We start from the raw sequence: 25,212 nt of genomic DNA, 5'->3' as shown, positions 1-25,212 counted from the left end.
TCTTCTTTGCAGCAGCTTTGTCCAGGAGAAAATCCTCTTTAACAGGTGTCACAGGTAAAGGTAGATGTCTGCCCCACACTGGGGTGGCCCAGGTGGGGGAAGGAAAGAAGCTACTACTATTATTACTCTTTTCTTTATCATTAACATTACTGTAAAGTGGATTTTATGGATCCCTGACTACATGCCAGGCATTTCTTCATGCATTATCTTGTTTATTTCTCCTTTGAGGTTGGTATTTCTTTTTTTTTTTTCCTACCGTGAATATCCTTGTTTTACAGATAAGGAAACTGAGGAATGGAGAAGCTAAGGCACTTCTCTGAGGTCCTTCAGTGAAGAAGTGCTTGACCTGGGATTTGAACCCACACATTCAGGGTCCAAGTAATGCTCTTAAGCTCACTCTACCCCACTGTCATTGTTTGGCTGTCTCCAGACTGAATCTACTAGAGCTTATTTAGGGCCGTCCTAACTCAGCCGGGATGGCCTTTTGGTGCTGCTTTTGAGAACCAGTCAAAAGAAGGACATTGTTCTGTTCCAAGCAGAACTGGAGGTGGTCAGGGCAGGATGTTCCTCACGGAGGGAGGAAGTGAAGATCTACCGTCTCTCCCTCCCTGGGAATAAGGAGGTTGCTGAATTACAGCAGAAGGGGCTATTTACTCTGGTGCTAAATAGAAGGAGAACTTTTCAAGCAGCTCAGATTGATTGAATCTGGAGACCTTCTCTGTGGCAGCCAGAGATAACTGCTTGTACTGTACCTCGTGTGGCACCTGGTGGCTCTCACCTGTTTTGAGTCTCCCGTTCATTCTAGCCAGGGAGTGTGTGCAATTCACTGAAGGACCCTGAGCAGCAAGCTCCTCGTCCATCAGTGGAAGATGTGGGCTTGTCTCTTGTTCCTCCTGTTGTTACCATTTCTAGCAATGCCTTTAGTAGTACCAATAAATCCTTCTTTTTTTTCCTTTTGTTAGTTATGTGTTTAAAATTAGGATGGACTTAGGTGGAACAGATGAACATTCGTGTGTTTTATTAGCTATGCATTTGAGTACTAGAAAATCCATAGCTTGCAGATCAAACATATGATTTCATTGCTTCTTGCTTAGGAAGAATCTAAGGTTAAAAGTGTGCACTGTGGAAATATTCAAAGAAATGCTAAGTAGATGGTGCCGGGGGCGCCTGGGTCTGACATAGATCATTGAGGAGATTCGTTACTGTGTTAATTCTGAGTAGGACCGTTATTTCTCAGACTTTATATCTCAGAGCAATAATTCAGTGAGATAATCCCGGGGAGAAAAGAGCTTGGGTCACATAAGTCCAATAAAGGAATTCTACCGTGTACCTCCTTGGAGATTCACAGTACGCTTTATAGTATTAAAAGCTCTGAAAAGTCCTGCAGTATAAGAAACCTGTTTATGTTTTATCTATGTCCTCAAATTTATTTGATCCTAATGCCCCCCCCCCTTTCCTCGTGGTAAGTTATTAACATCCGCCAGAGCCAGTGCTGCCAGAACACTATTTGGAAACGGCTGAGTTAGGAAAAGTGTGTCATCAGGGGAGACTGGAAGAGGTGCCCTTGCAGTGGTGGCTTTGGACGTGGTTAATTCCGTTGAGGCAATTGTATGGGGAAGCAGTTTATTCTGTCTTCTCATATAATTGGGGGGAAGTGGTTTATGCCCCCTTTGTCAATAATTCTGCCCCTTTGTTATCCTTCATTGATTTTTGTTTCATCCACCACCCACCACTGTTGCTGTTTTACTCATTCACATCAGACTAGGGGTTAGAAGAGGCTTGAGTTATGAGAAGAAAAGTGGAAAGAAAGGCATTTATTTTTGCAGCGTGTTGTCATGGGGATAAATACTTGGGAAAGTATAAGGATGCATAAATTACCGTCACCCCTCATTGGCCACAAGTTAGGTCTTCCAGATGCGTTAGGTTGCATTGGTGAAAATGGTTTGGAAGAAGATTGGGATAATAGAAAAATGAAGTCAGTTAGGCAGATTCTAGGGTAAATAGTCTCCAAGGGCCATTTGAATTTGATAGTAATAGGGTTGTGAAGGTTTTTAGAAAGAATAGCACAAGCAAAATGAAACAAAGGTTGAATAAGTCACTCCAAAATTTTAATAAATTATTAACATATCATAAGCGTTCTAATAAGGAGTCCTAGTGGCACAATGATTAAGCACTTGACTGCTAACAGAAAGGTTGGCAGTTCGAACCCACTAGCTGCTGTGCAGGAGAAAAGACCTGGCCATCTGCATCCATAAAGATTATAGCCTTGTAAACCCTATGGGGCAGTTCTACTCTGTCCTGTGGGTTTGCTGTGAGTTGGAATTGGCTCAGTGGCAACAGGATTAAGCATTCTGATGAGATTAACTGTCTTTTAACTTGATATTTACTTATTTCCATTCTGATTAATATTTAACTTCCTCTTCTCTGCCACCTAATTTGAAGCAAATACTTAAGCTTTTACCAAAGCAGTTGAGACAGGAACAGTAGGTGTTGCTTTGCAGTCAAGCCCCTGGCTGTCATTCCCCCTTTCTCCATACCTTCTTCATGTCCCAGAAGCTTGGTAGATGCTGAATAAGGATGTTTAGTCCTTCACCACACTTGAGGTGGAGGGATGCCCCGGATATCAAACCTCTCTAGGAAGAATTTTCTATGGCAGCTTCTGAAAGTGGAGCACCTTCAAGTTAACCCACATGCTGGAATTGGTTACTATCCAAACCTGTGCTGTCCAACACGGTTACCACTAGCCACATGTGGCTCTTTAAATTTAAATTAAGTAAAAATTTAAAAATCAGTTCCACGGTCACACTAGGTATGTTTTGGTTGTTCAGTAGCTACATGAAGGAGGCTAACGTAGTGGACAGCACGGTTGTAAGAACATTTCTGTAATCGCAGAAAGTTCTGTTGGACAGCATTTATGATAGAGTTATATAAAATGGTGCCTGTAATCTCCATCCCCTGGTTTTCACACCCCTTGAGTGTGGGCAGGATCTGTGACTTGTTTCTGGCCAGTATAGTTTGACAAAAGTGATGGGATGTCACTCTCTTGAATAGATTATATTATATTATATGGCAAAGGTAATAAGATACCATTCCCAAGATTACATTATATTATGTAAGACTTCATCTTAACCGACTGGAGAGAAAGATTCTCCTGCTAGGTTTGAAGAAGCAAATAGCTATGTGTGAACTGCCTATGGAGAGGGCCACATGGCAAGGAGCTATGGGTGCCTTCCAGGACTTGAGTATGGGCTCCAGTCAACAGCCAGCAAAAAGCCAGGAACCTTAGTCATACAGCTACAAGGAAAGGAATTCTGCCAACAACCTCAGTGAGCTTGGGAGTGCATTCTTCCCCAGTCGAGCCTCCAGATGAGAATGCATTCCAACTGACACCTTGACTTTAGCCTGGTGAGATGGTAAGCAAAGGACCCAGATAAACTGTGTCCAGACTCCTGACCCACAGAAGCTGTGATATAATAAATGTGTGTTGTTTTTTAAGCTGTGAAGTTTGTGATAATTTTTTATGCAGCAATAGAAAACTAATACAGTACTGGTCCAGATTATTTCTGGGATGTTCTGATAAGCCACCCCTTAGATGGAACGAGATCCCAAAGAAAGGGTAACTTGCCTTATTGAGGCTGGTGGTTTGCCTTTATTGTAGAGAAAAAAGTTTCTAACTCTCAAAAAGGAATGTCTGGGTATGGTTAGTATACTTCATTTAGTTTTATGGCAAAAATCTCATAATAATATGCAATAAGATTTTATTATTTTTATATAGTATAATAGTTAAGACCATGAGCTTTGCATCATGGAAACAATGGTTGAAATTCTAGATCCCCTTCTTATTAATTGTATGACGTTGGGCAAATTTCTTAACCTCGCTAATGCTCAGTTTCTTTACCTCTAAAATGGGCATGAAAATACCTTCCATATAAGGATGTTTTGTTTTACTGAGATTATTCATTTACAGTGCTTGACCTGGTGACTGAGATATAAATCACCAAAAAATGAAGGGTTTTTTTAATTACTTAATATTTTCAAAACTGATTTCTGAAAGGACATAGAATAAACTCTGGCACATTATTTCTGTACTCTAATTTGGAGAATCAACACATAAGATTTTTATCTTTTTATGCCTCCACTTTGTTTTACATCTGGGGTGCTGCAGCCCAATTCCAGACTGGACGCAATAAAAATAGGTCTTGGACATATCAAGTGCGCGTTGTGCTCGTAGGTTGCTCTGGCCGTATATTGTCTGGGCAGACCGCCCCCAACCTCTGGCCAAACTGTGGAATTGTTGGTTTCCTCCAACATTAGCCCCCTGGAGGTCAATTTTCGCTGTTTCCATATGTTTTTCTACTACCCCAAACTGTAAATACAACTGACACCCTACCAAACTGGCCCTAATGTGCACCTATGTCTAATAGTGGAGTTGTAGGCTTTTAGAAGAATGTAATACTCCACGGAATTGTGGCAATTATGCAAATGCTTTGTTTTTAAAGTGTTCAAATGCAATTTTTTTAATTTGAAAAGAAGTAAATGATGTGCAAACAAAAGATACAAGGTGGGAACTGGGCAGGAATTTTAATCTTACATCTTGGCCGTGTCATGGTTTGTCCCGTGGTCCCAAAAGTTTTGTCCTGATATCTATTACCTGATATTGTTTTTGTCCTTGCCCCTTTGTCTTTCTCTACACTCTCCTTATTTGTCAAACTTCTCTTTGTCTTCATTTATTTTATCATCTTCCAACTCTTTGGTCTTTGATTAAATCTGTTTGGACAGGAAGGAGAACCAAACTCACTATGATGCAATGAAGTTCATTTCCGCTTGTGGAGGTAGATTCATCCGTAAAACAATAATTTGTTCAAAATGGTCACATTGAGGTTAATAGGTTCAGAGAACAGAAATTAACAGGGAAATTGCATGTTGCTCCTGTTGATTTTCTGTTCTCTTTTATAGCTAGGTCTTCATTTCAGTAGCTGTTGCTGCCATAGTGAAGTTTGAAGCTGTTGAGCTTCCACCTTCCATTCCAGAGCTCCCTCGGTAGAAAACTAACATTCTTGGACAATTACCTCATCTGTATCTAGTTCTCTGATAGTCAACCAAATTGCCTGCAAAACCTAAGATATTTACTATCTGGCCCTTTACAGAAAGCGGTTGCCAACTTTTGTTCTAGACTTTGGAAAGCCTTTCTCAGCAGCATAAATGAGAGCAGGCCATAAGGCTGCTGTGAACTGTGTAGATATTTTTAAAGTGTATAATGAATACAAATCAAACTAGGAGAGAGATACCTGGGTCATTTCTTTTAAACTCAGCCTCTTAGATTTTCAGTTCAATTTTGAAAATGACCTGAATAGGAATGAGAACTCTAGGTTATTATTGTGTTATTGCCAGATAATAATACTCATATGTATTCATCATCAGTCCAGCTTTTCTTCCCCTCCTGAGTATCTTTTCATCGATGATACACTGGTATTTATTATATGAGATTGAATTCTTCATTATAGGTAGTACTATTCCGAAGACAAATCTAAGACAGTAACCTTAACTCATGTAAATCCTTGGGTTAAAAAACAAAAAACAAAAAAAAGTTGCCATCAAGTCGATTCCAACTTACAGAGACCCCATGTGTGTAAGAGTAGAACTTTGATCCAGAGGGTATTTAATGGCTGATTTTTCAGAAGTAGATCACCAGGATTTTCTTCTGAGGAGCCTCTAGGTGGACTCAAACCTCCAACCTTTCAGATAGCAGCCGAGCATGTTAACCGTTTGCGTCACCCAGAGACTCACATGTTCCCAAATGATTTTGAGGGTGCATATGAAACACGTGACAAATACTAGGGGGCCTGTTTCACCTTGTGACCTAAGAGGGGGCAGATGTCAGATTAAATTCAATCCAGCAGAAATCTAACAGTGACAACAGCCTAGGCAGTGTGCTGGGCCCTAGTAGAGAAGACAATGTGTGTGGTCACTAGAACAGAATGAGGAAGACATTAAAGGATCAGAAAGGTGATGAGTTCTTGGGGGAGGTAGGCAGGTGTGAGTTAGAAGTATATTAACAGAAGGACCCAACTTTCTCCATAGGAAGTTCTGGGAAGGCTTCCCAGAGGACATCACATTTACACAGAGACCAGAGGGATAAATACGAGTTAGCTGTGATGAAGGGGGTGATATGGTGGTGAGATAAAGAGTTTTCTAGACTAGGAAACCACTGAGGACAGTAGGCCTGGGTGAGTTCAGGTGCAGATGGAAAGCTAGTATGGTCAGGACTGTGGCATGGCGTACGACTTGGTGAGGCAGGAGTTGGACCTAGTACAAGTCACGGGAAGAACTGTGGACTTTATCCACAGGCAGCGGAAATCAATGAGAAGATTTAATGGGAGGCAGACGTGATCCTGTTTGTACTCCAGAAAGATTCTTTTCACTGCCTTCCAGAGAATGGATTGGATGGACTAGTGTCCTCATCTAGCTTGAAGATGATGGTAGCTTGGAGAAAAGGATGTGGTTAGGAGTCATTCCTTCACTCTGGTGAACACCCGAAAAGTGGTCTTTGCCCTGGCAGAGATGCCTGTGGGTGGTGGGACTGTCAATAGATGATTAAAAATGCACGTAAATGTGTAAATTGTGGTAAGTGCTATGAAGGAAGTGCACAGGCTACAGTTGTAGAGATTTTCAGTGAGGGGAGGGGGCATTCTTGGGTTTGGTGTCCAGAACAGGCTCCTCTGAAGTGGTGATGTTTCAGCTGAGATTTGTAGGATGAAAGTCAACTTTGGGAAGAGTGCAGAAGAGAGAGAGGGGCGCCGCAGCTGGAGGAAACAGTACGTGCCAGTGCCTTCTGGTGGGAAAGAGCTGAGTGTTCTAGGAAATGAAAGAGGGCTGAATTCTGGAGTCCAGGAGGTAAGAGTGAGAAGGAGCCTGGTGAGCTCCACAGGTGTGTGGATTCGATTCTTTGGGAAATGGGAAACCACTGGAGTGTTGCATGCCCACAAGCACGTGATCTGACTTAATGTTTTAAAATGCTCACTCTTGTTGCTGGGTGGAGAATGGATTAAGAGGAGAACAAGAGTGGAAGCATGGAGACTGGTAAGGAGAGAAGGGCATTGTAGTCCAGGCAGGACATGATGGTGTCTTGAGCAGTCGTGGCAACAGGGGCAACAGAGAAGAGGGCTCTGCCCACTTCTTGTTTCCCTGTTTGTACTACTGTACTCTTGGGTCTCAACAGGGCATCGAGGCACCATCGAGATTTATGGAGCTATGAGGCACTGAAGCAGGGGATGTCGGCTGGGCAGGCAGAGATGGCAGGGAAGCCCGGCTTTGGGGCCACCTGGTGATGAGTTGGCCACCACCTTTGACCACGTGAGCTGAGAAGTCTGAAATTGTAGCCTAGTTTACAGTGAGAGGGTTGTAGAAAGTCAAAACACTAATTTATGGATTGACAATGAGAAAAAGACCCATGCCAGGGTGCCCGTCTTAGACCTACGTGACCAGCCCATGTTCTCGGGGTCACCAGACCTAGATGGGAAGCCAAGTGATAAGAGATTTGCTTGGTGTCTTAGGCATCTAGTGCTGCTACAACAGAAATAACACAAGTGGATGGTTTTAATGAAGAGAAGTTTATTTCCTCACAGTCAAGTAGGCTAAAAGTCCAAATTCAGGGCATCAGCTCCAGGGGAAGGCTTTCTCTCTCTTTCGGCCTTCTTCTCATCAGTGTTCCCCCAGACTAGGAGCTTCTCGGCGCAGGGACCCCGGGTCCAAAGGACGCGCTCTGTTCCTGGCACTGCTTTCTTGGTAGTATGAGGTCCCCCTGTCTCTCTGCTCACTTCTCTCTTTTATTTCTCAAGACATTGCCTCAGGACACAATCCCAATGATGTAGATTGAGTCCTGCCTTACTAACACAACTGCCACCCAGCCTCCCTCCTTAATATCACAGAGGCAGGATTTACAACATATAGGAAAGTCACATGATACCAGGAATCATGGCTTAGCCAAATTGATACACACATTTTTGGGAGGACAATTCAATCCATGACACTTGGTCAATAGTAAATCAGAGCCAGGCCTGTTAATCATTCATGTGACCCATACAACTGTGTATGGTGCACTCACCAGGAAGAGCATCCTGGATTGAGCATCGAGTCCTGAGGGGGAAGAGAAACAAGCCTTGCCTTTTCCCTTTGAGTTGCCTATGGGCATATGCTAATCCTACCCAGTCCATCTGGGTGGTATGAGGTAGACATTAGCAGTCACCTTGGCTCTCTCTGCTCTCCATCCCTGGAGTCCCCCTCCATCTCCTCCTTCTGGATTGTTGTTGTTAGCTCCATCAAATCAACCCCAACTCATGGCGACCCCATGCACAACGGAATAAAACACTGCCAGATCCTGCACCATCCCCATGATTGGTTACAGATCAAACTGTTGTGATCCATAGGGTTTTCATTGGCTGATTTTAGGAAGTACATCTCCAGGCCTTTCTTTCTAGGCCATTTTAGTCTGGAAACTCTGCTGAAACCTGATCAACATCGTAGCAATACACAGTCCTCCAACTGACAGTCAGGTGGTGGCTGTGGATGAGGTGCGTTGAATGGGAATCGAGCCCTGGTATCCTGCATGGAAGGCAAGCATCCTAATAGTGAATCACCACTGACACCCTGTCTGGCGGAGGCTCTCAGTATTGGATTCCCTTTACATTTAGGGGCAGAATGATGGAGAACACTTGAAGGAAGTCAGTCCTTTAGAACCTTCCCCAGGATGAAAGAGCTGCAAGAGAAACAAACCCTTCTCTTGCCAACAGTGACCAACTTTTGCTGCGCTACGTTAATAGTCAACTTTGTAACTTGCTAAGATTGCTCCCAAGCTTCTCCTAGCTTGGATGAGGTCATCAGTCGGGGAGGGGGGCAGGAGGATCAAGCTAACATTTATATAGTGCTCACTGTGTTCCAAGTACTATTTTAACAGCCTTATTGTTGTTAGGTGCTGTCCAGTCAATTTTGACTCATAGCGATCCCATGTGACAGAGTAGAACTGCTCTGTAGGGTTTTCTTGGCTGTAATCTTTATAGGAGATCTCCAGGTCTTTCTTCCACAGAGTCACTGAGTGGGTTCAAACTGCCAACTTTTTGGTTACCAACGGATCACTTAACCATTTGTGCTACCAGTCTTAGGTTTCTTAAATCACTTAAAACTCCCCCTCCCACAAAGAGATAACTTACCCAGGGTCACACAGGTTGTAAGGGATGCCACTGTAGTTAGAATGAAGTCAGCCTGGCAATGAAGTCCTGCGTTTTGAGCATTCTACTGTACTGCTTCTTGACCCCCCGGTCTCAAATGATTTAACCATTACATTAGGCTGCTAGAATCACCTCCTCCAACGGAGGGTTTTGACGGTGGGGCCCGATACTACAAGGCGGAAGACTGAAACTCTCCAGGAGGCTCTACTTCTCAAGCCTTCTGTTCTGAACGCCCCTCTCCGTTAACACATTCTTTCTTTAGCTGTGTTACCAGCTTCTGGATATATCCTTCTAGCCTGGTGTCTGATGTCTCGTTAAGGTGTCCTGGCATCGTGGGCTAGTTTTACACTTTCACTGAGGACAACTTGGTCTTCGGGTCCTTGTGTAGCACCAAATGCTACAAAGAAGGTGAGACCAGAGGAGACATGATGAGGGTACTCACCTCAGGGATTACGGAGAGGGAGGACTAGGTGAGGAGGGGAGGAGAAACAAACTAAGGAGGAAACCCAAGATGGAAAGCCTGGGGAGATGGGATCGGGCATCCGGCTGGAAGGTTTTAGCAAGGACTTAAGCAATGGGCCGTCATCAAACCTGGTGGTAGTCAAACACGTGGACTACTCTTAAGTGGCTGCCACAGATGCAAAATGCAAGAGATCTGGCTCATTCTAGAGCGAAATCCTAAGACATTGGCCCAGTTTCTGTTCTTTGCTGGAAGGAGAACCAGATTCAAGGAGCCACAGCAGGCTAGACCCTTTTTCTTCTGGGAAGGAATCTCACGCTCATGACATTCAACACATTTGTACTTGCTATAAAAATATCTTTAGAATATTTATGACAGCTTTCTGTAATTTATGGGTAGGCTGAAATACTGGACGGTGTTTACAAGCTTCAAAAAAACTGGATCATCTCAGTGATTGAAAGTAAAAGCTTTTATTGTCAGAAATTCTGCATGTAATGGCATTGTCAACTTCCATTGTGTGTGTGTGTGTGTGGCCCGTTTCTACTTGTGCAGTTGCTTCAGGATCCCGGCTCACTCCCCTGTGCTGTGTGGGACTCTCCTGCAGTGCTTCCATTAAGATAACCTTCCAGGAATGTAACTCATCTTATTTTTAAGGAAAGCACAAGTGGAAGCTAAGTTATGACAAAAAGGGATTAATACTGCATTCCACAGTCCAGTCTGGCGTAGGAAACAAAACACTGAATGTGTGTTCACAATATTGCACAAGACATGATCACATTCATGTTATAAGCTATGAGTGAAACAGCGAACCACATGCTGGGTTCTGTTCTAAGCATTTCGCATGTACTAACTCATCGTCAGCTCTTCACAACAGCCCTATGAGTTAGATACAATTACTATCCCCCTCTTATACATGAAGAAGTTGAGGCACAGAGAGGTTAAGAAACTTGTCCAAAGTCACACAGCTAGAAAGTGGTGGACTTCTGATATGAGCCCAGGCAGTCCGGCTCCAGAGTTTGTGCCATTAACTGACACACTGTGGCTGATCCTGAAAGATTCAAATAACCCAGAAATAGTCTTCCATGGAGGTTGTACCATTTTACCTGTCCAGTTAAACATACATCTAGTTATTGATCCAAGGCAAATGAAAGCATATGTCCACAAAAAGACTGGTATAAGAATGTTCATGGCAACTTTATTCTTAACAATTAAAAATTCTGAAATGACCCAGATATTCATCAACAAAGCAATAGTTAATCAAACTGTAGTGGATTTAGATAATGGAATACTACTCAGCAATAAAAGGAATAAACTATTGATACGCACAGCACTATGGCTGCATGTCAAAAAAACTTGTGCTGAGCGAAAGAAGTCAGACACAAGAGTATACACTGTATGATTACACGTGTATGAACTTCAAGAACAGCCCAAACAATTCCAGGTAGGGTGGGGATAGGTTAGAAAGGGAGATAAGCAGTGCTGGGTGATAGCAATGCTCTGTATTTTGATTGGCCAAAAATCATTGAATTGTGGACTGTTAAGACCTGGTGGCACAGTGGTTAAGAGCTACGGCAAGCTACGGCTGCTAACCAAAAGGTCAGCAGCGTGAATCCATCAGCTGCTTCTTGGAAACCCTATGGGGCAGTTCTACTCTGTCCTATAGGGTTGCTAGGAGTCGGAATGGACTCGACCAGCAAGAGTTTTTTTTTAAAGACCTGTGCATTTTCTTCTATGTATTCATATCTCAACTATAGACACACACACACACACACACACACACACACACACACACACGTATACAGTAAAATACGGAAGTTCCCCTTTCTTCCCCAATCCCATCCCCTTTCTCGGTAGTAACCATTGTTTACAGACTGATGTAGCGTTTCCATTGACATGTGTGTGTACATACATCCAAGTAGGCTCTATTTTAGCACAAATAAGATTAGACTGCTACCTGCTTTTGTTTCAGATTTTAGCAATATGTCTTGAAGGTTTTTCCATGTTGATACTTCGGTTTTGCTGTAATTTTGTTAGCTAGCCTCGGATTCCCTAGGATGGATGTGCATAATTTCTTCAGGCAGTTTCCTCTTCATAGACAATTATGCAGTTTTCAAATTTTCACTTCCACAGTGCTGTATTGAAAATTTTTGCACATATGTATCTGTGCACACGTGCAAGTATTTTTGTAGGCTCCTTTTCTAGAAGTAGATTTGCGTGGGCAAAAGATCCGTACACTTTGGTGGATGCTGCCGAATTGGTTTCCAAAAGTACTTGGTCAGTTACACTCCTTCTGACTAGATGTGAGAGAGCTGGATTCCTGGCCCTCTCTAACAATGGGTGTTTTCAACCTTTTACAGTGTTTGAAAGCAGATGGGTGTTATGGATTGAACTGTGTCCCCCAAAAATGTGTGTCAGCTTGGCTAGGCCATGAACCCCAGTAGTGTGTAGTTGTCCACCATTTTGTGATCTGCTGTGATTGTCCTGTGCGTTGTAAATCCTAACCTCTGATGTTACTAAGGCAAGATTTGAGGCAGTTATGTTAGTGGGGCAGGATTCAGTCTATGGGATTAGGTTGTATCTTGAGTCAATCACTTTTGAGATATAAAAGAGAGAAGCTAGCAGAGAGGAGAGGGACCTTATTACCACCAAGCAAGAAGAGCCAGGAGCAGATTGTGTACTTTAGACTCGGGATCCCTGTGCTAAGAAGCTACTAGACCAGGGAAAGATTGATGACAAGGACCTTTCCCCAGAGTCGACAGAGAGAGAAAGCTTCCTCCGGAGCTGGCACCCTGAATTTAGATTTCTAGCCTCCTAGACTGTAAGAGAATAAATTTCTGTTTGCTAAAAGCATCCACTTGAGGTATTTCTGTTATAGCAGCCCTAGATAACTATGACAGTGATTGTCTGATGTGACGGTGGGTAAAAGTGGTAACTTGAAATTGTGAAAAAGAAGAGGTTTTGATTTTTTCCTTTACATACAAATCTATACACGCCCTTGGAGAAACATATACATCTCCTGGTGAGTACTTCCTTGTATGTGATTCTAGAGGTCTCAAAGCTTGATATGCTCTCACCAGCAAGTTAGGGAACGCTTTCTAATTTTTTTTAATTATTTTTTTTTATTCTGGTAAAAATACATATAACAAAACCTTGGGTAATTCAGCCTTTTTTACATGTACAATTCAGTGACATGGATTACGTTCATCATCCGGTGCAGACATCACCACTCTCCTTCTCCCCATTATTCCACCACCATTGATAGAAACTAGGCGCCCCCCAAGCAATGACGCCCCCTTTCCCCCTTCCTCCCACCCCTGATAACCACTAATAAAGTTTGGTCTCTGTATTTACCTATTGCGTATAAGTGGGATCCTACAGTATTGGACCTTTTCTTGACTGACTTCTTCTACTCAGCATAATGTTTTCGAGGCTCATCCCTGTTGTAGCGTGTATCAGGACTCCATTTCTCTTTTTAGCTCAGCACTGTTCCATTATATGTGTGTACCACATTTTGTGTATCCATTTGTTGATAGACATTTAGGTTTTTTGCACACATTCTAATTTTAATTGGAGAGACTATTCTAGGGAAAATGGCAGAGTTCTGTTCTCTCTCACATTCATTCTTAATATGGTAGCCATGACTGACATTGATACCTGTTGGAAAGTGTTGGTTTGATCCAGACTGGTGGCTAGATTTTGAAAACTGACCTGACTTGCTTTATGACACCGCTCTTTTTAAAGGTCAAATTAAGGGGAACATTGAAAACTGACCCTACCACTGTACTTTCCAACCACCTCTCATAACTGCTAGTATCTTTTTTAATTTGCATCTTGAATATATTTTTAATGATGTTTTCTTGGAGAAACAATTCATTCCAAAGAAACATGGAACAGGTCAGTCTCTGGCAGGGCCTGGGAACCACCGGAGGAGCCAAGTGGGCGGAAGTTTGAGAAGCAGTGTCAGGGACACGTTCCGTCTGAGGTGGCATTGCCCCTGGCAGGGCTTTGCAGTTTTCTCCCCAGGGGTCCCGCCTTCCAGTGATTGTAGACAATTGAGAGTGGCACTGGGTTTAACACACTGACTTACTCTGTGTGGGCTTACTCATGCCGGTGGGGAAAATGGGGGCTCTGATGGGTCAGTTACAGATTTTATTCCAGGAGATGTTGACGTCGTTCCTAGAAAAGTCACTCCCGTCTTTCCTTCAACAAGCAGCTGTCCACTGAGCATCTGTGGAGCACTGTCTCATCCCCAAGGAGCTACTGTTTTTAAATTTCACAGCTTCTCTATCTGCTTCCCTCTGTCCTGCTTTCATCCCATAAGCTGAGGTTTCCGCCTGTGCCTCACATAGCCTAGGGCTTCCTAGAATGAGCAGCCGAGAAGGGGATTGTCTAGTAGGTAAGGCTCTGCTCACCTTCCCCATCCCCACCCTACTCGCTCCTCCCTCAGCCAGAGCAATTCTGCTTTTATCTTTGGCTTTCATATAAGCTTTTACTGGAAGAAAGGGTTCTACTGCTAGAAATACATTTGAAAACCGAAAACCGTGACACTCCTGCAGGGGAGTGCACGTACTCTGTATGTAAGAAGACAAGATGATCACTTTCATCCCCTTGCTCTGCATTGATCTAACGGGTTAAAATCTTCAATAGTGCCCTTCAACGCCCATTTCCTCTTTAAATCATCCATGCCCTGAGTAAGCCAGCATACAAAGGAATGGCTGGAGAATGCTGAAGATGGGCCTCCATCACAGTATTTGAAGTTCACTTCCTGTGTTTTAAACCCAATCATTCTTAGTTCAGGAAACCTTTAAGGGATGCATGGATTTGCAGTTTTTTTCTTTTTGGATCTAGTGAAAATTTCTTTTTGCATTATCCCTGAAAAAAAGGTCTATGTTTTCAGACTGCTACAGAGAACTTTGTGGGGGCTCTTTAAATATGTAAATGTCTTTGTAATAGTCCTGCATTTTATTTATCACTGGTGCCTAAAAAATACTTTTAACAGTTGTTTGTATTTAACAATGCACTTCAAAGTAATAAAAAATATTTTTTTAAAAAATTGTCTTCTGATTAAGTGATCTCACTCATCATACCTTTTGATTCCATCCCATTACCGACCTTACTTCCTAAGGAATTGGAAAATATACTCCCCCTGGGTTAGTATGAGCTTTGGAAATACTATATCCTCATTCAGTTAGGAGGCGAGAGGTCCTTCTTGTTTTTATTGTGCTTTAGGTGAAAGTTTACAGAGCAAATTAGTATCTCATCAAATAATTAATATACGAATTGTTTTGTGACATTGGTTGCCAACCCCGCCATGTATCAACAGTCTCCCCTTCTGCACCCTGGGTTCCCTTTTTCCATTCGTCCAGTTTTCCTGTTCCTTCCTGCCTTCAGAGATCCTTAACATCTTTATAGTGACCAAAGATAATTTTCTAAAAATGGATGAGTATATTGACTTGAGTCAGTAGTTTTATATGTGGGCATCACCATATTGGGTAGAAACAGGGAATATCAGGCAAAAATCATCCAATGCAGAAAATGACTAGGAAAGTGGTTTCTCTCTTACCATATAGTCTCTTAGTGCCACCAGGAATATTTAATCGCTTAAATATTCAGTTGGTCCTGTAAATATTCACAAGGAGCTATGGTGTTCAGAATATTTTTATTAGCAAGATGCCTAATAGAAGATTCTTCGGCTTAATAAACAGTTCTCTTGGACTTTGTTTTCTTGTGCATGAGGGAGCAGAGGAGTACATAATTTTATGGGATCTAGAAATAAAAGTTCTTGTTGAGAGTTGTCTTCGTTTGATTTTTAATTGTTTAAATCTGATGTTTGCTATTTCTCATCTAGTTCTCATCTTGGTCATAGTCCCACCAAAGCAGTGATTCTCAGCATGCTTGTTTTGGGACCCAGGACATATGGCTAAGGGTGGTAACAGTGGCTGATGTAGCAGTGTCGGGGAGTGGGGCAAGGGGTTAGAAAAGACCCTGAACGATTCTGTTCCACCTGCCTCCTCTTTTTGGAGTCACTGCCTCCCAGCGTTCCAGCTGCCGTCCTGCCCCCTCCCGGGTTTGATTAGATTTATAACAGCTGCCGTGGACATGATTGCCTAAATCTGTGGAATGTTTTGCTAAATGCTGCCGGTGAAATAGTCCACATTAAGCCTGCACCTCCTTTTTTTTAAAGCCTTCTTTTCTCCTTACTCTTTTACTCACTGGATCACTTGATGACTTTGCACTTTGACATCCTTTAGATTCATTAAGAACGTTTATTCAGTGCATCAGGGGCTTTCTTTAACTTCATGATTGGCCAAAGTATTATTCTGTTTGAGCTAAGCGATGACTGTATTTGATTGGAGCCTCATAATTGCTATATATATTTTTTTCTCTTTAATTTTATTTTCGGTGAAAATATACGCAGCAAAACGTGCTCCCCTGCCATAGCTTCTAGACATGACGATCAGTGACGGTGACTGTAATTGGTATTTTAAAATCAAGGTAATGGTTATGTTCTCAGAATAAGAACATGATCCAAGAGAATAATAATAATTAGACTCTCAGCTGCTTAGAAGAAAATAAATACCTCATCACAAACCCCAAGGCCCTGTGAGTCCTGGGCCCTGCCTCCTACCGCAGTTCCCCTCCCTCACCCTGTGCCAGCCTCACTGTGGCCTTCCAGTTCCTTGTAGCCCAGCTGGGCCCTGCCTTGGGAATTACCTGCCCTCTTCTCTCTACATGGGTAGCTCCTCCAATGGCCTTTCTCTTGGCTGGCTCCTTCAAGTTTCATCCACAGTCTCACTTCCTTAAAGAGGTCTTCCCTGACCACAGTGTCTAAAGACCATCTCCCCCCACCCTACCGCCTGCCCGCATGTACAGTTACTGTCTTCACGGTACACTGTTTATTTCCTTTTACATTTGGAAACTGGAGTCGTATCTGTTTATTTAGTCATCTCCTTGGAACTTGTCTGTCTTCTTCATAAACTCTAAGCTCCATGAGGGTGGAGACTATACTGGTCTTATTGCCATCCTGGCCCTGGCACAGAGTGAGTGCCCAATCCATATTTGTGGTTAAAGGAGTGAAATACCCTGAAATCTCAACTTTTCCTGAACCCATATCAAGACATGGTATACTCAGTCCTTCTTGAATCCGTCAAGATAACCTATGATCTCCCAGTGGCTGAATGTAACTGAGTTGTGCCGACTTTTCTCAGGCATATGAAGGATCAGAATAAGAAGGTGGCCAACCTCAAGCACAATCAGCAGCTGGAAAAGAAGAAGAACGCCCAGTTACTGGAGGAAGTCCGCAGGCGAGAAGACAGCATGGCTGACAACTCACAGCGCTTGCAGGTGAGCCTAGCCTTCTCCTCTGAATCCCTAAGTAACTGGAGACTGACTTTCTCTGAAATCTTGCAGAATATGCACGGAAATGGCACACTTTCCTTTGCTCTGAATCCAGTACTAACAATGCACGCACAGGGAACCCAATAGGTCTTTCCAAGGGTGAAGCATCATTTTGAAAATGGTGCCCAAGAACAGCTGATAATAGTGGAGCCCAGAAACCCTGCACACAGTCTCTTGTTTCCTGTACATTATCTACAAAGGTAAGGGCTGCATTTATATAGATGGTAAGAAGCTTAAAATGTAGACGTATCTCCCTTTTAGATTTTTATTTAATTTGTTTTTGGGTCAGTAGAATAAAAATCTGTGCATATTATCATAGAAGGTATCTGGAAAAGGATGCATTAAGTTAATCACAGGCCTTTTATAAAACTTATTTTGTTCAAAACTCTAAGGCTGGATCGTTATCCCATCTTTTCCGTGGAATATAGTTATCTCTCAGTGGATGGCTCCCTATCTCAGAAACTGACTGACCGACAGAGAACACCAATTTTTCCTCATTAACCATCCCTATTTTTGGCAAAGCAGTCCTCCCCGTGTACTCAATAAAACATTCAAGCGAATGTAAGGCATTTGCTTTGAAGTTCCTTTATTTATTCCAGTGTGCCTTTAAACAGAACAGTTCAAATTCTACTTGGCCAGAGTTAATGTTGAATTTTGCTTATTAATTAGTGTCTTTGTCCAGTTATATATTAGGTTTCCTCCTTGAAGATAGAAGAAGCCAGATAACTGCAATATATACTGATAGTCAGGGAGAAAGATGTAGCAGTCTGCTTCCGTAAAGATTGACAGCCTTGGAAACCCTATGGGGAAGTTCTACTCTGTCCTGTAGGGTTGCTATGAATCAGAATTGACTCAACAGCAATGGGTTTGGGTTTTTTACTCATAGTTTATTTTTTTAATTGACCTAAAGAGAAACGATGAATTATTCTGGAGTAGGAAATACAAGGAAGTGCCTTACACGGATCATGGCATGTGGGGGATACTCGGTCAATAATAGTTTATTTTTCCTCTGAGTCGTGGGGGTGCCTTAATGGTGTCACTCAAGCCCCCTTTGCATTGATGCTTGGTTTGGAGTATTTGCTGGATAGCACAGTGCTAGAGTCTGGGCTTCTACTACTGACGGAACTGCCTGTGTATGAACCGGTAACTTATTTGAGTCTACAGCTTGCTCAGAGCTCTTGGAAGACCACATCCTGGGAATAAGGGACTTTTGTGAGTCTTAGCTTCCCCATCTGTCATATGAGATGTTAGATCAGAGCCTTAAGATTAAGCTAGTAATAACTAAAATCTCCAGAACATTTTACTGTCTTGTCAGGCACATATTTTCATTTATTCCGCACAACAATTTTGGTGATTTAGCCACTGTTATCTTACACATTTTACAGATGGGGAAACTGGAGTCTCAGAAAAAGTTTCTAAGTGACATCCTAGGAAGGAGTGGAGGTAGACCTGACTACAGGTCTTCTTGCCTTCCAGAAGCTAATGTAAAGGAACAGTAATAGTAGGTACCATTTATTGAACGTTTCAGTATGCTGGACACAGTGCTACATGCTTTATGTTCACTATTATTTAATTCTAATGACCACTGGTTAGTTAGGACTCTTAGATGCAAACAATAGGAACACAACTCAATCAGAATTAGGCAAAAAAAAGGAAATCTGTTGGCCCAGTTACCTGAAAAGGCCAGGGGTAGACTTCAGTCCCAGCTGGATTCAGAAATCCAAACAGTGGCACCCGGACTCCGTCTCCATCCAGTCGTCAGGTCTGCTTTGCTCCGTTCTCAGGAAAGCGCCACATGAGGAATGGCGCTGAACGCCACCAGCAGCCAGCCTACATTCTGCAAGTGCTGTCACCCCAGGGGGAGGGGAGGAGAACGGCTCTTTCTTAGCAATTCTAGCAAATTTCAATGGATGATAAATTGCATAAATTGCTTTGTCAGGGTCATATGATTACCCCTGGAGCATAGAGGCAAGGGGACAATCTCACCCAAATTACATGGGCTGAGAGTGGGGACATAGGTCCTCCCACCAGAAAGAGGGGAGTTTTGTCACTGAAAGGGTGCTGGGTAGGTGAAACCACAGATGGAGTAGATTCACTACTATTATCCTGTTTGATAATACGAGAAGAAGAAGGCTCAGAGGCTGCCTCTAAGTGTCCAAGATCACTTAGTAAGAGGTATAGCCAGGACTCAAACCCAGGACTAACTCTACTATCTTTCAGTGGTGAGAGGGCTGCAGAATTAAGAAAAGAAGATGAGAAAACGGTAGGATAGCAGAGAGCCATCCTGGAACAGGAGGGATTTGAGCTGAGTTTGACATGGGCGGGGCGGAGCAATGGGGAAGGTGCTCCAGGCAGGAGAACTGTCAGCAAAGGTATAAAGGTTGGATACAGCAAGGCACAGTCGGAGCATAAAACATAACAGACCAATTGACTGTGGTGGCAGTTTTCAATGAGTTAAGCACTGCTATTTTCTTTATCTAACTGTCTCTGCAGGAAGAATGCCTGGTTTTAACTCCAAGCTTCACAGTTTACCAGCTGCGTGTCACTGGGCAGGTTACTTAGCTTCCCTAAGCCTGTTTCCTCGTGTGTAAAATGGGAATAATAATTGTTGTAAAGATTAAAGGGCCATTGCATATAAAGAATTTAGAATTGCGCTTGGCACAGGGTATGCTCGAAATCAGTGTTGATGATTACAGTTATCATCATAACAACAAGGAAAAGGTAAAGAAGCATTCAAAAAAGTGTCTGCTGTACACACAGGTATTTATACAGTTCTTGTCTGACATGCATTGAACATCAAAGTTTCTGTCTTTTCTATATGTAGCATTTTTTTCTTCTCTAAGGACATATCGAGTTATGGAAATTAATGTCTGTATTTTGGCCTGTTCATGTTTATATGGCAATATTTTCATAAGGGGCCTTGATAATGGCTCATAGACTTATTCATACAAGATAGCAGAGTCTGGAATTGCTTAGTTGCGTTCCTGACCACCACAAATAAAGGGTAGCGTTTGAAATGCAGTAAAAAGTAGTCATGATTAATTTTGATGAAAATGTGTCTAGTTAAGGTTAATAGAGAGTGACCCTCCCACTTTCCTGGATTGTTAAGCAGATGTGCTCAGATGCTGTTATTACTGCCTTGTGCACGCGGAACTTTCTGGGGCACTTAATTTTTTAATGTTGCTGTTGTTTTGAGCTCTTCCTGTTTATCAGTTAGACCGTTAAACCTTTTAGTGTCTGTCAGCGAGAGTTTGGTTTTGTTGGTTTGTAGGTTGTTTGCTTGATGGTTGGGGTGTAGGCACCTATTGAAGTTGATTTATTCTACACCAGTATTTTGGAATGGTTGGATTCCCTGACTTCTTCATGATTTCAACTAACCAAATAGGCATCATATCCAGAAAAAATTCAGGTAGAATATTACCTGCAACAATAAGAGCTGTTGGATCAGGCTGCAATGGAGAGGTTGAAGAGACTCAACTAGTTTGTACAAAGATTGGAAACAAAGCTGAGTATAGATAGAAGGGCCGGATTACTTACTGTCCAAACCTGGAACATAATGGCAATAGAAAAAAACTGGACTGTCTTAGAAAAACCCAGATACTATATAGTCATGCTAAGAAATATTTCATAAACCCAACCATTTTTAAGATGTAAAGTTTATAGTTTTATGGCAGAAATTGCAAACTCAAGTGTCTTCCAGGGGCCAGTCTATTATTAACATAAATAAGAAAGAAGCTTGCATGTAAGAAAAATCATGATGTCTGGTTCTTTCAGCCTGTTTTTTATTTTTTATAGAAATGCATCAGTTAGCAGTGCAACAGTAATTGTGTGTAACAAATCACCCCCAACTCAGGGGCTTTAAAGCATTAGTAGTTTATTCTCACAGATTTGCAGGTTGACGGTGCTGGCTTGGCTGCTCTATGGTGGGCTTGGCTGGGCACCTCTGCTTCTCACTGCAGGTCTGCGGGGGTGGCTGGGAGGTTCGTCCTGTGAGTGTTCATCCTGAGGTCCAGGATGGAGGGGTAGCAGTGATCCAGGAGAAATTCTTCCTATGACGGTAGCAGAAGCACAAGAAGCCAAGCAAAAACATTCAGGGCTTATAAGGCCAAGGCTTGGAACCAACAGTGTGACTGCTACCCCATTTCATTGGCCAGAGCAAGGCGTATGGCTGAGTTCCCTTTGTAAAGGGATAGATGAAAGGAGGGCTGAGTGTCCTAGTCGGGGTTCTCTAGAGAAGCAGAACCCGTGTGTTCGTGTGTGTATGTTAGTGTGTTGTTGTTGTTGGGTGCCATCAAGTTGACTCCAACTCATAGCAACCCCATGTGACAAAGTAGAACTGCCCCATAGCGTTATCTTGGCTGTAATCTTTATGGAAGTAGATCACCGGGTCTTTCTCCTGCAGAGTCACTGATGGGTTCGAACCACTGACCTTTTAGTTAGCATCCGAGAGAAAGAAAGAGATCGATTGGTTAATTTTAAGGGATTGGCTCATACAGTTGTGGGAGGCTGGCAAATCCAAAATCTGTATATCAGGTGATAGGCTGGAGATTCCTACAGGCTTGTGTTCCAAAGCCCATAGGTCAGGCAACAGGAAGAATGAAGACTGCAGGAATTCTGGAAAAATGTCTGTTTCTAGTCTGGAGAGAGAATGCATCCTCGGGAAAACCCCCTTTTTACTCTTAAGGCCTTCAACTGATTTGATGAGGTCCACCCACAATATGGAGGGTAATCTGCTTTACTTAATGTCAGCAGATTTAATCACACGTAATTAATCCAACTAGACTGAAGCTTCACCAGAAAACTGGGCACCATAGCCTAGCCAGGTTGACGCATAAAACTAACTGTCACAGGAGAAGAGTCAAGGGCAATCACTTAGTCTATCAAAAGAGACAAAGTTCAGGGAAATACTTTATTACAAGAGTAACAACAGCATGTGGTGGTTAGGTGCTGTCGAGTCAGCTCCGACTCATAGCGACCCTATGAACTACAGAATGAAACACCGCCCGGTCCTGCGCCATGCTCACAATCATTGTTGTGCTTGAGCCCATGGTTGCAGCCACTGTGTCAATCCATCTCGTTGAGGGTTTCCCTTTTTTTTTTTGCTGACCCTGTACTTTACCAAGCGTGTTGTCCTTCTCCAGGGACTGATCCCTCCTGACAACATGTCCAAAGTATGAAAGACGTAGTCTCACTATCCTCGCTTCCCAGGAGCATTCTGGTTGTACTTCTTCCAAGACAGATTTGTTCGCTCTTTTGGCAGTCCATGGTATATTCGGTATTCTTCGCCAACACCACAATTCAAAGGCATCAGTTCTTCTTCGATCTTCCTTATTCATTGTCCAGCTTTCACATGCATATGATGCGATTGAAAATACCATGGTTTGGGTCAGGAGCATCTTAGTCTTCAAGGTGACATCAACAAGGTGATGGCAACAACAGCATATGCATGGTGCAGTTGGCTCTAGTGTGTGAATACAACAGAGAATGGGGGACTGTGGGAAGCTCAAGAGTCCATGCCTCATCTAATGGAGCAGCGGCCACTTAGCTTTGGCTGGATATTGCCATAAAAGAGAGCCTAGGGTTAGGAGGCCTTCTGATTTTTCAAGATAGTCATAACACGTGAGCTTTTACGTGAAATCTCTGAATTTCAAAAAGTTGGTTCAGTTTCTTGAAACACTGTATGGGCCCAGTGAAGCACGTTGCAGACGGAATGGACCACGGGTTGATGGACTCTGTTGTGTAGCCTGCACTCAGATGCCACTAGGCTCACACGGTGTGCTCTCATGTTGACCCATCCAAGAGAGATGGAAGCTTAGGGTAGGGGTCCTGAGTCCTCATTTGTCTAAACATACATTGAATTATTGTTGCTCGGATGAAATAATTCATAGTGTTTAGGAATAGAAATTGTTCTGATTTGACTTCTTAAATCTTTCTTTTTTTTTTTTTTTTCTTGAGAATTGGCAAGGAGAGTAATAAAGGGAAGATAAAGAGGGTGGAATCGAACTGTTTAGTGTTCAAATTCTGGTGCTTATTATTATCAGCTGGGAACCTGCATAGCAGCCCCTAGGTGGCTCGAGTGCTTAAGCGCTTGATTACTAGCCAGAAGATAGGTGGTTTGAACCCACCCAGACACACCTCAGAAGAAAGGCCTGGTGATCTGCTTCTGAAAGGTCACAGCCTTGAAAACCCTATGAAGCAGCTCTACTCTGCACACATGGGTCGCCATGAGTCAGAATTGACCCCATGGCAACTAACAACAAGGAACCTTGAGTAAGGCAGAGGACCTCTCTGGCCTCACTTTTTTCATCTGTAAATGGAGATTATAATCTCTACCTCCCCAGGTGGGTTAAATACAGTGAGGTTTGTGGAAGAGCCTAGCACAGTATCTGACCTATGTGGGGTTGAGTTACTAGAGCTTTCTCTCAGAGAGACTGATAATGAGCTTTTGAAATGTCATTGCAGTGAAATATATAGAACAGAAAAATTGCAATTTTAGCCATTTATTCAGTGACATTAATTACGTTCACCATGTTGTGCAACCATCACCACTATCTATTTTCAAAAGTTTTTCATCTCCCAAAACTCAGTACCCCTTAATCAATAACTCCCCTTCTCTCTCCCCGCGCCAGCTCCTGGTGACCGCTCATCTGCTTTCTGTTTCTATGTGTTTTTCTCTTCCAGCTACTTCCTGTAAGTGGGATCGTATAATATTTATCCTTTTGTGTCTGACTTCTTTCACTCAGCATCACGTTCTCAAGGTTCATCCATGTTGTAGCAGGTATCAGAACTCATTTCTCTTTATGGCAGAATAGTAGTCCATTGTTTGGATATACTGCGTTGTTTAGCCTATTCAGCTATTAATGGACACTGTTGGCGATTGTGAACAGTGCTGCCGTTAACATAGGTGTACAAGTATCTACTTGTGTTTCTCTTTCAAGTATTTTGGGCATAGGTACCCAGGAGTGGAATTTCTGGGTCATATGATAATTCTCAGGAGCCCTGGTGGTGCAGTAGTTAAAGTGCCAGTTACCAGTTGCTCTTCAGGAGAAAGATGTGACAGTCTGCTTCCGTAAAGATTTACAGTCTTGGGAAACCCTATGGGACAGTTGTACTCTGTCCTATAGGGTTGCTATGGCTTGGACTCGACGGCAGCGTTTTGGCTTTTGGTTTTGGTTTATGGTAATTCTAGGTTTAGAAGAAACATCAAACTGTTTTTCACAGCGGCTGCACCAGTTTTCCTTCCCACCAGTGTTGCACAGGGGTTCCAGTTTCTCTACGTGCTGGCCAACGTTGGTTGTTTTCGGTGTTCTTGATAATAGCCATCCTAGTGGGAGTGAAGTGGTATCTCACGGTGGTTTTGATTTGCATTTCCCTAATGACTAATGAAGGAGCCTTGGTGACGCAGTGGTTAAAGCACTCAGCTGCTAACTGAAAGGTTGATGGTTTGAACCCACCAGCTGCTCCTTGGGAAGAAGATGTAGCATTCTGCCTTTGTAAAGATTATAGTCTTAGAAACTCTATAGGGCAGTTCTGCTCTGTCCTATACGGTTGCTATGAGTCAGAATTGACTACGGCAACAGGTTAACGACTAATGATACTAAGCATCTTTTCCTGTGCTTATTGACCATTTGTTTATCTTCTTTGGAGAAAAGTCTGTTGAAGTCCTTTGCCCATTTTTTGGTTGAGTTGTTTGTCTTTTTATTGTTGAGTTGTAGAAATTCTTTATATATTCTGGATATTATACCCTTATTAGATATGTGATTACCCGGTATTTATCGTAGTCTGTTGGTTGTCTCTTCACTTTGTTGTAAGTTTCTTTAATGCCCCAAATATTTAAATTTTGATGAAGTCCAGTTTGTTTGTTTGTTTTATTGTATTTTTGGTGAAGTTTACAGAACAAATAATTTCTCATTGAACAGTCAGTACACATATTGTTTTATGACATTGATTAACAACCCCACGACATCTACATAGCCAAAGATACACCATTTCAAACATTTCTACATGTACAATTCAGTGGCATAAATTACGTTCTTCCGGTTGTGCTGCTATTCTCACTATCCTTTTCCAAATTATTCCATCACCATTATCTTCAACTCACTTTCCCCTAGGCTTCCCATCAACCCTTTT

General features: G+C 42.6%; 1 protein-coding gene across 1 annotated transcript in view; it reads left to right on the top strand.

Annotated features, from left to right (window-relative positions):
- The window catches only part of ERC2 (ELKS/RAB6-interacting/CAST family member 2), an 857,293-nt gene that overhangs the window by 552,753 nt on the left and 279,328 nt on the right, over positions 1-25,212 (top strand). Inside the window, exon 13 of the mRNA XM_004368755.1 lies at positions 16,893-17,028. Within this exon, the coding sequence (XP_004368812.1) occupies positions 16,893-17,028 (136 nt within the window). The remainder of the gene's footprint in view (positions 1-16,892; positions 17,029-25,212) is intronic.

The sequence above is a fragment of the Trichechus manatus genome, unplaced genomic scaffold, assembly GCF_000243295.1.
Source record: "Trichechus manatus latirostris isolate Lorelei unplaced genomic scaffold, TriManLat1.0 scaffold00001, whole genome shotgun sequence".
Taxonomy (NCBI): domain Eukaryota; kingdom Metazoa; phylum Chordata; class Mammalia; order Sirenia; family Trichechidae; genus Trichechus; species Trichechus manatus.
This window is presented reverse-complemented; position numbering and strand designations above follow the sequence as displayed.